The following is a 15,757-nucleotide window of genomic DNA, read 5'->3' as shown; positions in this document are numbered from 1 at the left end:
GGTGGTTTGATAGGCGTCAATGGATAGCTGACCTAGAAACTGAAACCTAATGGTGTAATGCTGCCCTGGCAAAAAAAGTAAACTATGTGGCATTTGCTTTGAGACTGGCTCATATGTGAAGGCTGGAAAAGATGGTAAGGAGCTTGGTAATGAAGCCTAGAAGAATGATAAACAAACTTTTAGTGCAGGATGGAACGGAAATGAGGGGAAAGGTCACCCATGTTCTGTAATGATGAAACAGTTACCTGAGACTGTATTGGAAAGTAGAGACTGTATTGAACTTGTAGATCTACTTAAAGAGATCTGTTTAGATAAAGTGCTAAAAGTATCTGTTTGATGCTTATGATTTCTTTTTAACTATAAAAAAGAGGTGAACTCAAAAAGGTGTTCCAAACCTGTTGAGTTTAAAAATAGAACTGTTTCTCATTACCGATCTCTCTGACTGGCAAAAAATTTTCAAAGTAAAAAATGACTTCAGAGTAGAGGCCAAATCCAGAGTGCCTGGGAGATCCTTTAAGACCTCAGAAATAATTTAAGAGCTAGGAAAAAAAAGGGCTTCTAAGAATTTTAAAGATGTTGTCCCACAGCAGCCTGACATGCCCGAGGTATAGAGAGGTCTGTGCAGAAAAGTTATGGATATGTTTTTGGGGCAAGAAGTGAATTTTCAATATGATTCATAGGAAACTCATAAATTTTTCAAGATACTTACACTGACGAATGTACCAAAGGGACTGCAAGGAACAGAGACAGTTCAAACTTTAAAGAGGCCTCAGAACTTTCAATTTTCTATGAATAGGAAGCAGACTGGGAAAGTTGTTCAGTTGTAAGCATTAGTCGTTTCTTGTAGTAAGGGAGATTTTACAGGGCCCCGGTGGGCTGCTAAGAACAGAGGGGAGCCATGGTTTAGAAAGCCACTCCCAGGGATCAGAATTGGACCACAGAGACAAGCAAAACAAGCTCCATGCCTGTGGAGTAAGGAAACCTGACGACATCTACCCATCTGGACTTCAGAATTATTGTGGACCAGTGACTATTAATGTACCTCCTATTGTTTCTTCTTTGAACTGGAGTATTTTTTTATCCCCATCTCATCATTAAATGTTGGAAGTGTTGGGAAAAGATAATTTGTCTTTTTAGTTCCCAGATCTTTGCACTAATAGGAGGAGCTGCACCCAAGAAGTCTCTTTTGCTTGTGGACATGACTCATGACTCATGGAAAATGGACCTCGGGCCTGATGCCATGATTGGATGACTTTGGGGGTCTTGGGAGGGGGTGAGTCTGTTTTGCATGTGGGAGGTATGTGAATTACTGTGGCCAGAGGGCAGACCATAGTAGCTTGTTTGCAGAGATGGCTGTGATAACTCTTCCCATCCTTGTATGTATATCCCTTGGCAGTGTGACTTTGGCTTTTCTCCCATTAAGAGATGGCATCTCTTTTCCCACCCCAAAAGCAGAGATATGACTTTGCCAACAAAGGTTTGTCTAGTCAAAGCTATGGTTTTTCCAGTAGTCATGTATGGATGTGAGAGTTGGAATATAAAGAAAGCGGAGCGCTGAAGAATTGATGCTTTTGAACTGTGGTGTTGGAGAGTCCCTTGGACTGCAAGGAGATCCAACCAGTCAATCCTAAAGGAAGTCAACCCTGAATATTCATTGGAAGGACTGATGCTGAAGCTGAAACTCCAATACTTTGGCCACCTGATGTGAAGAACTGACTCATTTGAGAAGACCCTAATGCTGGGAAGGATTGAAGGCAGGAGGAGAAGGGGATGACAGAGGATGAAATGGTTGGATGGCATCACCGACTCAATGGACATGAGTTTGAGTAAGCTCCGGGAGTTGGTTGTGGACAGGGAAGCCTGGTGTGCTGCAGTCGTGGGGTCACAAAGAGTCGGTCACAACTGAGCGACTGAACTAAACTGAACTGAATCTTAGCTGGCCTTGTGGCTTGCTTAGACCATTAGAATGTGGCCAAAGTGGTATTGTGTAAGTTCTGGAGGCTAGTGCTTGTGAAGCCTTGCAGTTTCTGTCTTCACCCACTTCTTAGAGCGCTGCATTGAAGAAGTCCTGGTTTAGCCTACTGGAGGGCGAGAGGTCCCATGCAGTAGAGATGAGCTGTTCCAGTTGAGGCTCCATAGACCCAGCAGCCAACAGCTGACACAAACCGTCAGGCATTTGAATGAGACCATTCAGCCCTACTCAAGTCACCAAATGATGATATGCAGACTGAGTGGCCACAGGCACAGCCAGAACTGCCTGGATGAACACAGCTTCACAAGCAAAGAAAACGGTTGGTGTCCTGAGCAAGCCACTGAGTTTGAGGTGACTTGTTACGTAATAGAACAGAGCATAAGAGATGTGGCACATGGAGGACAGTGAAATCATCTAGCATTACATACCTGGAGTCTCAGAGTGGGAGAGAGAGCAAACGGAGCAGAGGCAGTGTTTGAAGAAATCCCCGAGCGGAAGCATGATTGTCTTCAGTCATGTCCGACTCTTTGTTGACCCTTTGGGCTGTAGCCTGCCACACTCCTCCGGCCATGGGATTTTTCAGGCAAGAACACTGGAGTGGGTTGCTATTTCCTCCTCCAGGGCTCTTCCCAATAGAGGGATCAAACCCATGTCTTTGGCATTGCAGGTGGATTCTTTACCTGCTGAGCCACTGGGGAAGAGACAATGGCTAAGAATGTTTCTGAACTAGTGAACTAATGGCTCAGAATTTCCTGAAAAGATACCAATCATAGACTCAAAAACCACGATGAGCCCTGCAAGGATAAGTGCAGAGAAAACCACATCTAAGCTTATCAGAGTAAATCTGCCACCTCACTCCCCTAAAAAGAGAGAGAAAAAAAGAAAATCTTAAACCAGCTGCAAAAAACAGATTACTTTCAAAGGAGTGACAGTAAGATTGTTAGCTCTCATCTCAGTAGAAATCAGAAAACATTGGGGTATCTTTAAAGTGCTAAAAGAAAATAATTGCTAGTATAGAATTCTGTATCTAAGGGCAATACGCTTCAAAACTGAAGATGAAAGTTCTTTGACTACAACAGTACTGTATATTATGTAATGTGAACCAGGAAAGTTTTTCATCTGGAGCAAGTTGTACATTTGGCTGTTTGGAATTCATGGTAATACTTTGCCGTTTTGTGGAATTTGTGTGCATGTTTTCATAATATTTTGTCCTTTGCCCTTGTAACATGTGTTTATGTATCTATCAGTTAATAGTTATATAATTGAGAATACAGTACCTTAAGACGAGATGAGAGTATGAACTATATACATATATATATATATATTTTTTTTTTTTTCTAACAGGGTCCCTGACACTCCCAGGCATTTATTTGCCTGTTGAAGTGGAAGCAGCTTATCAAAATAGAAAAGTACTTACCCCTTAAGAATTTGTTCTATTTTATTGTCTAATATAGGTTCAAGCTGAAGTTCCTGGATCTCCTATCTTTGTGATGAGACTAGCCAAACAGTCTCGTCATCTGGAGGTGCAGATCTTAGCGGATCAGTATGGCAACGCCATCTCTCTGTTCGGTCGTGATTGCTCTGTGCAGCGCCGGCATCAGAAGATTATTGAAGAAGCTCCTGCTGCTATTGCTACTCCAGCAGTATTTGAACATATGGAACAGGTATGTGTGTGAAAAGCTCTAAGTTTTGTTTTCTTGCACAGAACTGCTCATTTAATTCATACGCCCATCTGAGAATAGTGGAATATCAGGCAATTATTCTGGATAATTGATAAGATTGTATCCTTCAAGAGGGAGAGGACGTAGGTATATCTCTGGCCGATTCATGTTGATGTATGACAGAAATCAACACAATATTGTAAAGAAATTATCATCCAATTAAAAATACACTTTAAAAAGTATCCTTTACCTAGAGGAAAAATAAAAATTCTGCTTTTCTCCCTCTAGTAGAGATGCCAGTGAACACTGCAAACTCTAAATTAGTTAATGCTTTTGACAAAAAATTTCAGTGTACAATTTGAGAAGGGATAAAGAAATATTTTGGAATTTTTAGTCTTATTCTTTGGTTCTTTAACAAGCGCGTGATAAGCTGGTTGTTAAGCTGGTAGTTCCATTTTCTAAATTGATTATCCCTCCGTCTACAGATGGATTTATTCAAGTCCGTTATCTCTTAAAAGGTCCTCTAAGTAGCTTTCAAGTTTACATATTCTGTTTTATTGTATGAAAAAAAGAATCTCTCAGCAGTTTTATAGGGTCCCTTGGAATTAGCTATAGTTTAGAAATCTGAACATGGTCTTTTTTGGAACTCAATCTTCTTCTTATTGGAGATACGTTTTCCATCTCTTTTTTTTTTCTCCTGGATTCCCAAGAAGCTAAATATATGGTTGTCTGTGTTTTTACATTTCATCTCTACGTGTGTGTGTTTATGTGTTTATTGAGATTATTCTTTAACTACTGTAGTAAAGTGACCTCCAAAATACAATGGCTTAGGGAGTTCCCTGGTGGCTTAGTAGTTAGCGTCCTGGGCTTTCACTGCCGTGGCCAGGTTCAATCCCTGGTTGGCAAACAGAGATCCTGCAAGCCATTCAGTGTAGCCAAAGATAAAAAACAAGTATAAAAACCCCAAAATACACTTCAGTTCAGCTCAGTTGTGTCCGACTCTTTGCGACCCCATGAACCGCAGCCCACCAGGCTTCCCTGTCCATCACCAACTCCTGAAGTTTTCCCAGACTCATGTCCATTGAGTCGGTGATGCCATCCAACCAGCTCATCCTCTGTCTTTCCCTTCTCCTCCTGCGTTCAGTCTTTCCCAGCATCAGGGTCTTTGCAAGTGAGTCAGCTCTTCACATCAGGTGGCCAAAAGTATTGGAGTTTCAGCTTCAACCTCAGTCCTACCAATGAACACCCAGGACTGATCTCCTTTAGGATGGACTGGTTGGATCTCCTTTAGGATGGACTGGTTGGATCTCCTTGCAGTCCAAGGGACTCTAAAGAGTCTTCTTCAACACCACAGTTCAAAAGCATCAATTCTTCGACGTTCAGCTTTCTTTATAGTCCAACTCTCACATCCATACGTGACTGCTGGAAAAACCATAGCCTTGACTAGATGGATCTTTGTTGTCAAAGTAATGTCTCTACTTTTTAATATGCTGTATATGTTGTTCATAACTTTCCTTCCAAGGAGCAAGCGTCTTTTAATTTCATGACTGCAATCACCATCTGCAGTGATTCTGGAGCCCAGAAAAATGAAGTCAGCCACTGTTTCCACTGTTTCCCCATCTATTTGCCATGAAGTGATGGGACCGGATTTCATGATCTTAGTCTTCTGAATGTTGATCTTTAAGCCAGCTTTTTCATTCTCCTCTTTCACTTTTGTCAAGAGGCTCTTTAGTTCATCTTTGCTTTCTGCCATAAGGGTGGTGTCGTCTGTATATCTGAGGTTATTGATGTTTTTCCCGGTAATCTTGATTCCAGCTTGTGCTTCTTCCAGCCCAGCGTTTCTCATGATGTACTCTGCATATAAGTTGAATAAGCAGGGTGACAATATACAGCCTTGACATACTCCTTTTCCTCTTTGGAACCAGTCTGTTGTTCCATGTCCAGTTCTAACTGTTGCTTCCTGACCTGCATACAGGTTTCTTAAGAGGCAGGTCAGGTGGCCTGGTATTCCCATCTCTTTAAGAATTTTCCACAGTTTATTGTGATCCAAACAGTCAAAGGCTTTGGCATAGTCAATAAAGCAGAAGTAGATGTTTTTCTGGAACTCTCTTGCTTTTTCGATGATCCGGCGGATGTTGGCAACTTGATCTCTGGTTCCTCTGCCTTTTTAAGCAAGTGTAAATTCTGTTTCTCTCTTTCATCATAGTTCAGAGGTGAGCTGGTCCCAGGGACCCTAGTTTATTGCTTTGCCATTTGGTGGTTTATTCACTCAATCGTGTCCAACTCTTGCAACCCCATGGACTGTAGCCCGCTAGGCTCCTCTGACCAGGGTATTTCCCAGACAAGGATACTGGAGTGTGTTGCAATTTCCTTCTCCCGGGTATCTTCCCAACCCCGGTATCAAACCCAGGTCTCCTGCATTGTAGGCGTATTCTTTACTGACTAAGCCACCAGGGAAGGCCATTTCCTAGAAGAGAACAGCAAACTATAGCTAGCAGGCCAAATCCAGCCTGTCACCTGTTTTGTCAAGAAAATTTTATTGTAACACAGCTTGCTAATTTATTTATCTATTATCTATGGCTGCTTTATCTCTGCAGTGACAAAACTGAGTCGTTGCGACAGAGACTATATGGCCCACAAAGCTGAACATAATTATTATCTGGCTTTTATTGAAAGTTTGCCAACCCTTGTTTTAAGGTGTCATCATCTTCATTATTTGAGCTGGCCTACAAGAACGTGTTCAACTTGTAGCATGTTGGCAGGGGGAAGAGAGGACTTGGAAGGCAAGCGTGTATACCTGTGGTCAATTCATGCTGATGTATGGCAAAAACCATCACAGTGTTGTAAAGTAATTATCCTTCAATTAAGATAAATAAATTAATTAAAAAAAATAAGATCTAGAAGTCACACATCTTACTTCTGCTCACTTTTCACCGGATGAAATTCAGTTACACAATGACACCTAGCTGCATTGGATGTTAGGGGTTGTAATTACTAGTTGAGCCGCCTTTTGCTCAGCTGAAATTCAGAAGATTCTATTGCTAAATGGATGACGCAAAGAAAAGTTACTGGAAGGCGTTTAACCTCTGTATCTCAGTCTGCTCCTCTGGCTACCCATTATCCTTTCACACCCTTTTTCTTACTCTTAGAACTTACTTAGCCTTTCCCCGTAGAAGACAGCCCAAGGTCCCATCCAGTTAACTGTGTTCAACCCAAAGTCCAGGCTCTCTGGATGGTGTGCACTCCTCTGTTATATGTGCATGTAGCTCTTTATGGACCAGTAATCGCAAATCACCTTGTGACACCTCCTTTTGCCATATATAGTTCGGAGTAGGAACAGGATGCCTCCCGTTTAGAAAAAAAAAGAATGAAAAACAGACAATAATCACTAGTCCACAGCAGTTACCACGTTCTTGTAGGTAGGGATTGTGGTCATTTGCTGTCATGCGGTGGAGTAATTCCTCAGTGAGCCCTCTGACTGCCCTTGGTTCTGCTCTCTGAAAGTAACTTCTTTGCCCATCTTTAAGGCCTTGTTCTCTAGGATGTTCTTCCTTGTTCACCTCTCTCTGTGGTTGAGCTTTGGTGATCATGCCTTCTTTAGCAGAACTTTCCCAGTTCACTTCCTATTAGTGCAGGATTCGGGCCACAAAAGATTACTGAGATTATCAGTCATGGGTTTGGAAAGCCAAGTTTTTGGTATGTTTAGCAATATGATTCCTTCACAACTGAGTAAGTTTCTGGACTCTTTGCTTCTAGTCAGCTTCAGGTAGGAGTAATCATACCCAAGGTTTCTCTGGACATAATTTTTCCTCTTTATTTACTGCCTTCTGTATTCAGCTCTTTTTCTCTCCTCCATTCAGTAAGACTACCTTGAGGCCGGCTGAAACTACAGCAGCCGCCCTTGATCTCATCTTTGACAGCGTGTTGCTTCAAGGCAAAATTCTCATCTTTGGTTTAGGGGTACAAAGCCTTTTGGTTTTTTCACATTCTGAGTTTTTCTAGCCATTTTTCCTAGGGCTTAGTTGGTATTTTGTTTGCATTCCAAGTTATTTTAGGAGACAGTTTACCAAATGTGTGTGTGTTTGCCTCGCTGTGTGGCTTGCGATATCTTAGTTCTCCAACCAGGGATCAAACTCATGCCCTCTGCAGTGGACATGTGGAGTCTTAACCACTGTACTGCCAGGGAAGTCCCTCCAAATGTTTTCTTATGCCTCACAAGGAGCCCACCAGTTTTCCATTTTGCAGTATCTGTTTCCTTGAGAACTACTACCCTATTTTTAACTCAGTATCACATACTTTAGTTTTTTTCAACAGCAACATCCTTCCTGAATTTAGTAGTTTCTGTATTGATTAGGGTACAGGTTAAGCTATTGTAGTAACGAAATCTAAAAAATACAACCGCATAATAGGTTAGAAATTTATTTTTCCTTTTCATTCGTAACCTGAGGTGATTAGGACCATTCTGCTCCACCAGACCATTTTGGGATTCAGGTTCTTTCTCTTTGGTTTTGTCACTCTTTGTGTGTTCTCACCTGCATGATGAAATAGGCTTGCACTGTCATGACCACATTCCAGTCCGTAGAAAGGAAAGAGCTGAGAATAGAGGGTAAGCAATTCCTTTTCAAAACATGAATCAGGGATTACCCTTTACTCACCCATTCTGACATTGCATTTGTTAAAACTTAGTCACTTGCTGTCAGAGTGGAAAATCTAGGCTCTGTCTGGACACCCATGTCTCTAGGAAGAATACTGGAAATACTGGACAGAGGGTACAATGAAGACTCTGCCATGGTGCTTTATCTCGCCTGCATGAGGTGGGATTACCTGTGACCCCAAGTGGAAAACACTGTTTTCACTCAACTTTGAACTGAATTTGTCATCCATGTGTAGGAATCTTGTGTAATAATCAAAGAGGGTGAAATTTATTCTCATATGGCCACAAGCCTTTGATGGTTCTTATAAACACTGGCTCTTTGAGAGGGAGAAGCTTCAGATGAGCAGTGGGCCATCTGCTGGACCAGGTGAGGTACTTAGATTGGCTTCTCTTTTTTCTTTGAGTGTGCGGTGAAACTTGCCAGGATGGTTGGTTATGTGAGTGCGGGAACTGTGGAATACCTCTACAGCCAGGATGGCAGCTTCTACTTTCTGGAACTGAACCCTCGGCTCCAGGTGGAGCACCCCTGTACAGAGATGGTGGCCGACGTCAACCTCCCTGCCGCGCAGCTCCAGGTGAGTCACCCTGCTCTCAGAAGTTTGGAATGAGAGATGCCCGCCAAACTGGCTCAACCAGCCTGTGTTAAGAGAAGAGTGCCTCCTATCCAAGTCTCGTGTGATGCTCCTCTCTTAACGCTGAATGGCTTGGGATGTGTGGATGGGTTTTCCTGGTATGGAACAATTCTGGAGTATTACTTTTTAGCCCGACACATCTGATATAAAATGTCATATTTTTGCAAGACTCTTTACAAATGATATGCTGTACTCAGGTGTTTTAATTCTGGGAAACCTTACTTTTTAATTGTCCTCTACTCCTTTTTCTTCCCTGGAGAAGGAAATGGCAACCCATTCCAGTATTCTTGCCTGGAAAATCCTATGGGGCAGAGGAGCCTGGAGGGCTACAGTCCATCAGGTCATTTTTTTGAACTTCCCTGGTGGCTTAGTGGTAAAGAATCCGCCTGCCAATGCAGGAGAGGTGGGTTTGATCTCTGGTTCGGGAAGATCCCCTAGAGAAGGAAATGGCAACCCACTCCAGTATTCTTGCCTGGGAAATCCCATGGGGCAGAGGAGTCTGATGGGCTACAGTCCATGGGGTCGCAAAAGAGTTGGATATGACTTAGTGACTAAATAGCAGCTCCTTTTTCCTAGTGTAATTCCACTTCAGAGGCTGAGGTTTTTCCTGGCAAGAGTGTGGCACAACACATTTATTTTTATAATGTTTAAAATAGCGCTGTTAATATTATTTTCTCCATTCTGCCCAGGAAACAGATGCTGTGGGAAGCAGTAATAGCTAATGATGAAGTTTGATTTGATTTGTAAATACATATTCTTTGTCCACAATGGGAACCCCTTTTGGTCCCCAGTGGTCCCTATTAAGGAACCCAGTAAATGAAGATTTATGTATATAAATCTACCTTTTCCATTGATTTATGGGGATAATTTGGAGGTAATTATGACATAGTTAGGACTTTTTAGCTGTCTGAACTTCTTGGAGAGCCACTGACATTGACTCTTCCCTTGGATATTTTCATTCTGATTAAAAATGTCATATTTTTGAAAGACATTTTACAGATAAGGGTGATGGAGAAATGACGATTAGAGGGAATCTCATGTCTATTGCATTAGGGATTTGGGGACTTTTTAAAAAGTGGGAAGTAATTAACACCTTCTGTGTGTTTTGTTTCAAATAATTTAGAATTGCTTATTCAGTGATGTAGAATGTAGACAATAAAAACAAAGTGTTTTAGGTGGTGGCTACTCAAGTGAAAAGTCTTCTCCGTCATCTGATAGCCTCCATGTTTTAAGGGAAGTAACTGTGAAAGATGAGTGACGTGTGTTTTATTACCTTTCAGATTGCCATGGGGATCCCTCTGTACAGAATCAAGGATATCCGTATGATGTACGGGGTTTCTCCCTGGGGCGATGCTCCCATTGATTTTGAAAATTCGGCTCACGTTCCTTGCCCGAGGGGCCATGTTATTGCTGCTCGTATCACTAGTGAAAATCCAGATGAGGTAACCCATCACTTAAAAGGTTTACACTTTTTTTTCCCCCACTGTGAACTTTAATATTAAGATGCTATCTGAGGGCATATCTAAAGTACCTTGGGACCTCCCCTGGAGAGGGGAATTTATAGAGGCTTCATGGGAGCAGACAAGTAAGTGATCACTGTTGCCCTGGTCATTGAGTCCTGCCTGTGTCACCGCCGAGTCCTCAGTGGGTCTGTAGCGCTGGACACTGGCCCGGAAGCCTGAATGGTTTTCCTGTGCCATTTCCACTCATGTGTCTATGTGGTTACATAGAACCCGACCATGAGTTTATGAACGTTCTCTTTCTTATAAATATAATATCATCTCTTATTCTTCACTCCCTAACAGGGTTTTAAGCCCAGCTCAGGAACAGTTCAAGAGCTGAATTTTCGCAGCAATAAGAATGTTTGGGGTTATTTCAGTGTTGCTGCTGCAGGCGGGCTTCATGAATTTGCTGATTCTCAGTTTGGTCACTGCTTTTCCTGGGGAGAAAACCGAGAGGAAGCAATTTCGTGAGTATAATAGCATGTGGTTGCATTTCAAAAAATAAACCTGTGGTAATCTTCAGTGAAGTGTGAGCATGAGAAAGGGAATCATGTATTGCTATAGAAGCAGTAATGTGGATAATCTTCTTGTAAGAAATATATCTTCAATTGTAGTTGCATTAATGTTGTATTAAATTTATGCAGTGTTTGGCAGATGTTTCTCTGTCTGTTACTCTGAGCCTTGTCAAATAACTTTTTGTTTTCATGTGTTTTTGATCAACTTATAAAATTGATTACTCTAAAGATGTCATATTTTTCTATAAAAATAGTATTGTTATTTGGGGCAGAAGTAGATTTTTGACTAAGACCTTGACATCTTATATCATGGATAAGATCCATTATTTGTCATCAAAATAAAGGTATAGCTATAAATGTCCTATAGTCATTTAAAATAATAAAGTTAAGCTGCTTATTACATGAAAAGGGCTTAAGGGAACTGTCCACATCACTTTATATGAGGGACCTCAATGTGCTATGAAATATATGTACAACTTACAATATAGCTAGTATATTATAGCTATTAGTTAATAGTCTATTGAGCGTAAACATTTAATATTTAACTTAACATTAAGTTTTGCTTGCCTGAAAAGTAGGGCCCTAAGAGGTGATTTTGACAGGTTAGATATTTTAGAATGTCTATCCAAAATTGATTTACCTGTTTTATATTTTTTAATTGTCGATTGACTTTCACCAAGGATTTAATACTATTCCTTTGACTTTTAACCTGTACACCCAGATTATGTAATTAGTAAACACTTATTAATAATGTTGGTTTTTAATAGTGTTTTCAGAAGTTGGGAAATCTCAGTTTTTCTGTATTTTGTGCTCTACAAAGCAGTGCTCCCACAAAAAACATCTGGTATAAAGTTGCCTTTTGCATCCTGCTTTGCCAAAGTGAAGAAAATAAACCTAATGTTTTGAATAAACTAGAGTATAAACCTAATGTTATGAAGAAACTAGAGCTTGCAAACCGGTGGTTTTCTGGCTAGTCACAGCCACTGATGTGTTTTGATTGGCTTATAGAGTATTGTTTAAAAAGTGGGAGATTGAAATAAATGCATGCATTTCTTCTGTCTCTCGAAAAAAATGGGGTGACAATAACATTGGTTTTATATTCCACTTGGCCAAAGTTAACTGAGGCTTTGTGTGACTGCTTCTCTTAGAGGAAACACGAACTCTCTAGTTCACACAGTCCCCCGTCCAGCCTGCCTCATTCGTTTACATCCCCAGAGTGGCCGCTATTGATATTTAGGTTTCCAGTCTTGATTGGCAGGCCACCAAGCCTTCTCTCCAGGACACATCTTATGACTTGCTCCAAAAGTCTTGCTTCTTACTTCCCAACCTGCTCTGGACATCCATCTGCAGTGTAAAGCTGCCGGGCTAACGTTGAGCATATGAAAATTACGGTCTCTGCAATAAGTGTGCTTTCTTTTTTTAATATTTTATTTGTTTGTTTGGCTGTATTGGGTCTTAATTGTGGCACTTGGGGTCTTTATTGTGGCACAGAACTCTGTAGTTGGGGCACGTGGGCTCCAGAGCACACGGGCTGTGTTGCTCTGCAGCATGTGGGATCTTAGTTCCCGGGCCAGGGATCGAACCCATGGCCCTTGCATTGCAAGGTGGATTCTTACCCACTGAACCAGCAGGGACGTCCTGAAGCACGCTCTTGACCCCGTGCCAGAGTTCACTCTTCAGCTCAAAGTTTGTTTCTTCTTTCTTCATGACATTAGGCTTATATTCTTTAGCTTGGTGTTCACTGATCTTCTCTAGACTAGTTCCAGCCCATGTTTCCCTTATTATTTCCAATGGACTATAATCTAAATACCACGAGAACAGAACTGTGTGTGTCTTATTGCTGAGGTGTCCCCTGAATGTAGTAAGTGTTCCATCGATGCTGAATGAGTGGACTTGCCCCTCATCCTTGTCCTCATTACTGTCTGCTTCAGTTGTAACATTCCCTGGACACAACCCCTCCTTATTTCCTTTTTCCCTTTGTTTCTACTGTTCCCTCTCTCCATTCATTCATTTACTCCATTCAACAAATACTTGCTGAATATCTTAATGGTTTCTTGCAATGTAATGAGGACCACCGTAGGGTCTGTGCCATCATGGAACTTGATGATCCAGGGTAAGAGAGGCAAGTAAGCCATTGAACAAAATGTAGGAGGTGCTGTCTCTGATAGTGAGATTACGTGAGGGTGTTACAGGAGCGTGGAGCTGAGTCAGCTACGTCCATCCAGAATGGGTCAGGGAAGGTTTCCCAAAAGGAAGGGATGTCTAGATGCATATCTGAAATGTGTAGAGGAGTAAGCCAGGCCAAGATAGGGCATAGAGAGGAGGATGGAGGTGGGAAACTGAGAACTCCTGGGCCACCTGGAAGAATATTTCTGTCATAGTCATAATCTTAGCTTTACTTTTATCCATTTCAGACCCCGTATCCTTTTTTTCCTTAACTGAGGAGTAGTTGATTTACTGTGTTGTCTTAGCTTCAGGTGCGCAGCAACGTGATTCTGTTTTTATATATTTTTTCAGATCATTTTCCATATAGGTGATTAGTTGACTGTAGTTCCCTGTGCTGTGCAATAGATCAACATTGCTTGTCTGTTTTAGGTGTAGTAGTTTGTGTCCATTAATCTCAGGCCCCTAATCTACCCCTCCCCACTCCCATTCCCCTTGGGTAACCATAAGTTTGCTTTCTATGTCAGATCTTACATTCTTTATGAAACCAAAGGGAGGCGGGTCTTCTCCCTTCTTAGAACCCCTTGACGCTTTGCTTTTATCTCTCTACTGGTATTTATGATATTCTGCCATAAATGTTTAAAGTGATTACTGTCTCCCTTAAGAGCTTAGTATGTGTCTTGAGTCTGTGGGATGCATAATAAATGTCAAAGTAAGGACCTGCCCTGTTCAGGATAATACAGAGCAGAAATATACTGGGAAAAAGCTCACAGTATTGAAATCTTGTTAAAATGTGGTTATTTAACACTTAATTGGGAAGTAAGCAAAGTAATGAGCAAGTCATTCTATAGTTGGCTAAAACACAGCTTAAAAAAAAAGAAACACTCTTATGTGCAGTGTCAGGCTGACGCCCAACTTTCTCTTTCCTGGTTACCTTCATTGTATGGAAACCTTTAAGTTAAGGTCTTAGTGTTTGTAAAAATTCATTGAACAGTGTACTTAAAATAAGTATATTTTATTATATATAAATCTTATTTAGATAAAATAAAAAGGGCTTAAGAAGGGGAGAATTATGCCCTAATTCTAGTTAACCATCAATCAATGAATGGAATGATGGAAACAGTGAAAACAAAGGGTGGTTTGCATATAATTTGTTCTGTGTTCTGTATAACGAAGTGTCTATGATCTGCTGATGCTCAGATGGTCAGATTAGTCAGACTCACAAGTTTGCTAACTTCTTGAAAATTCTGTCTGGAATGAGCACATGTGTGTCTGCACCCTCATTTGTTCTTGGGACTGTGTGTTTCTCTCCCCTCCCTCCTAAGACTCCAAAGGGATGAAATAGTTCTTGAAAATAGTTGAAAAACAGTAAAACATTTGTTGCTGAAAGAGATCTGCTTCTGTCCTTCTCCCAGAAACATGGTGGTGGCTTTGAAGGAGCTATCTATCCGGGGCGACTTTCGAACCACAGTCGAATACCTGATCAAATTGTTGGAGACTGAAAGCTTTCAGTTGAACAGAATCGACACTGGCTGGCTGGACAGACTGATAGCAGAAAAAGTACAGGTGAGTATTTCTCCACTTACACAAGCAGCTTCTGGGATTGGGTTTTTACAGGCTTGTGATGAGATCAGTCCATGCCTTTAGACAAAATTTATTTGATTCTAATACAAATGGTTCTAGGTCTGTGTGGAAAAGTCTAGGAGTCAGTGTGATTTTAACACTGTAAGTAAGCGTTCTTGTGCCTTGTTATGCAGTCATTGTATAAGTTGTTGTATTACTTCCAAGGATATAGTTTTGAAGAGAGGCGTGCAGAGATTGGAATCAGTATTTTCTTTCTTCATTTGATATTAAATGTGGTTGAGTTCTATCTGTCTACCAAATACTGATGAGAGGGCTTCATTTTAGTCAACAGAGGTACCCTTTGTTCCTGAACTGCTGGACTAATATAAACTACTCAAGATTTTGTATAAAATTGTTGGATTCACGTGTATTACCTGGAGGTAGTTTACACACCATTTTTCTTTAAGATTATCAGTAGCCAAATCTTTGCACTTTTTTTGAATTTATTTGTGACAGAAGCTTGTTTGTGAGCTTCTCTTCGATTGACTCAGTGAAAATCTTAGGAGGGTGGGAGGAAAGGTAGTTTTCATCTCTATTCAAATTCTAAAAATGTTTTTTGTCTCAAAAATCAGTTGGATAATGAGGATGGAGATTCTCAGTGGTCGCTGATTCTTCAAGCACATTTGAGCCTGATTTAAATTGAGGGGCCATGGTGCCAAGTGACTGAGTTTGCTTTTGATTTGCCGCCTTTTCGTCCCTTTCAGGCAGAGCGACCTGACACCATGCTGGGAGTTGTCTGTGGGGCTCTCCACGTGGCAGACGTGAGCCTGCGGAATAGCATCTCCAACTTCCTTCACTCCTTAGAGAGGTAGGCTTGGCATTCCGTGTCCCGTGCAGGCTAAGTCACGGTCCTGAGCATGGGCCTGACGTTCAGAGACCCATTTATTCTCTCTGTTGCTGGCAGCTTGTGAGTGCTACTTGTTCACTGACTGTGGGGGCAGGGAGGAGAAGGGATGTAGGAGTTGATGGCAAATGGTTTGGGGGCTCTAAGTGTAGATTCTAGAAATTGGTTTATACCATGGTTAGAATTGGTTG

General features: G+C 41.4%; 1 protein-coding gene across 7 annotated transcripts in view; it reads left to right on the top strand.

Moving 5' to 3' along the window:
* ACACA (acetyl-CoA carboxylase alpha) overlaps window positions 1–15,757 on the top strand; it is a 276,125-nt gene that overhangs the window by 104,967 nt on the left and 155,401 nt on the right. For all 7 annotated transcript variants that reach the window (XM_043902905.1, XM_043902907.1, XM_043902908.1 and 4 more), the window contains 6 exons: window positions 3,427–3,636; window positions 8,692–8,862; window positions 10,200–10,361; window positions 10,725–10,888; window positions 14,515–14,665; window positions 15,427–15,530. In XM_043902905.1, coding sequence (XP_043758840.1) covers window positions 3,427–3,636; window positions 8,692–8,862; window positions 10,200–10,361; window positions 10,725–10,888; window positions 14,515–14,665; window positions 15,427–15,530 — 962 coding nt within the window. The remainder of the gene's footprint in view (window positions 1–3,426; window positions 3,637–8,691; window positions 8,863–10,199; window positions 10,362–10,724; window positions 10,889–14,514; window positions 14,666–15,426; window positions 15,531–15,757) is intronic.

Source organism: Cervus elaphus, chromosome 5 (assembly GCF_910594005.1).
Source record: "Cervus elaphus chromosome 5, mCerEla1.1, whole genome shotgun sequence".
Classification (NCBI taxonomy): domain Eukaryota; kingdom Metazoa; phylum Chordata; class Mammalia; order Artiodactyla; family Cervidae; genus Cervus; species Cervus elaphus.
Note: the sequence above shows the minus strand (reverse complement) of the source record. Positions and strands in the feature narration are given on the sequence as shown.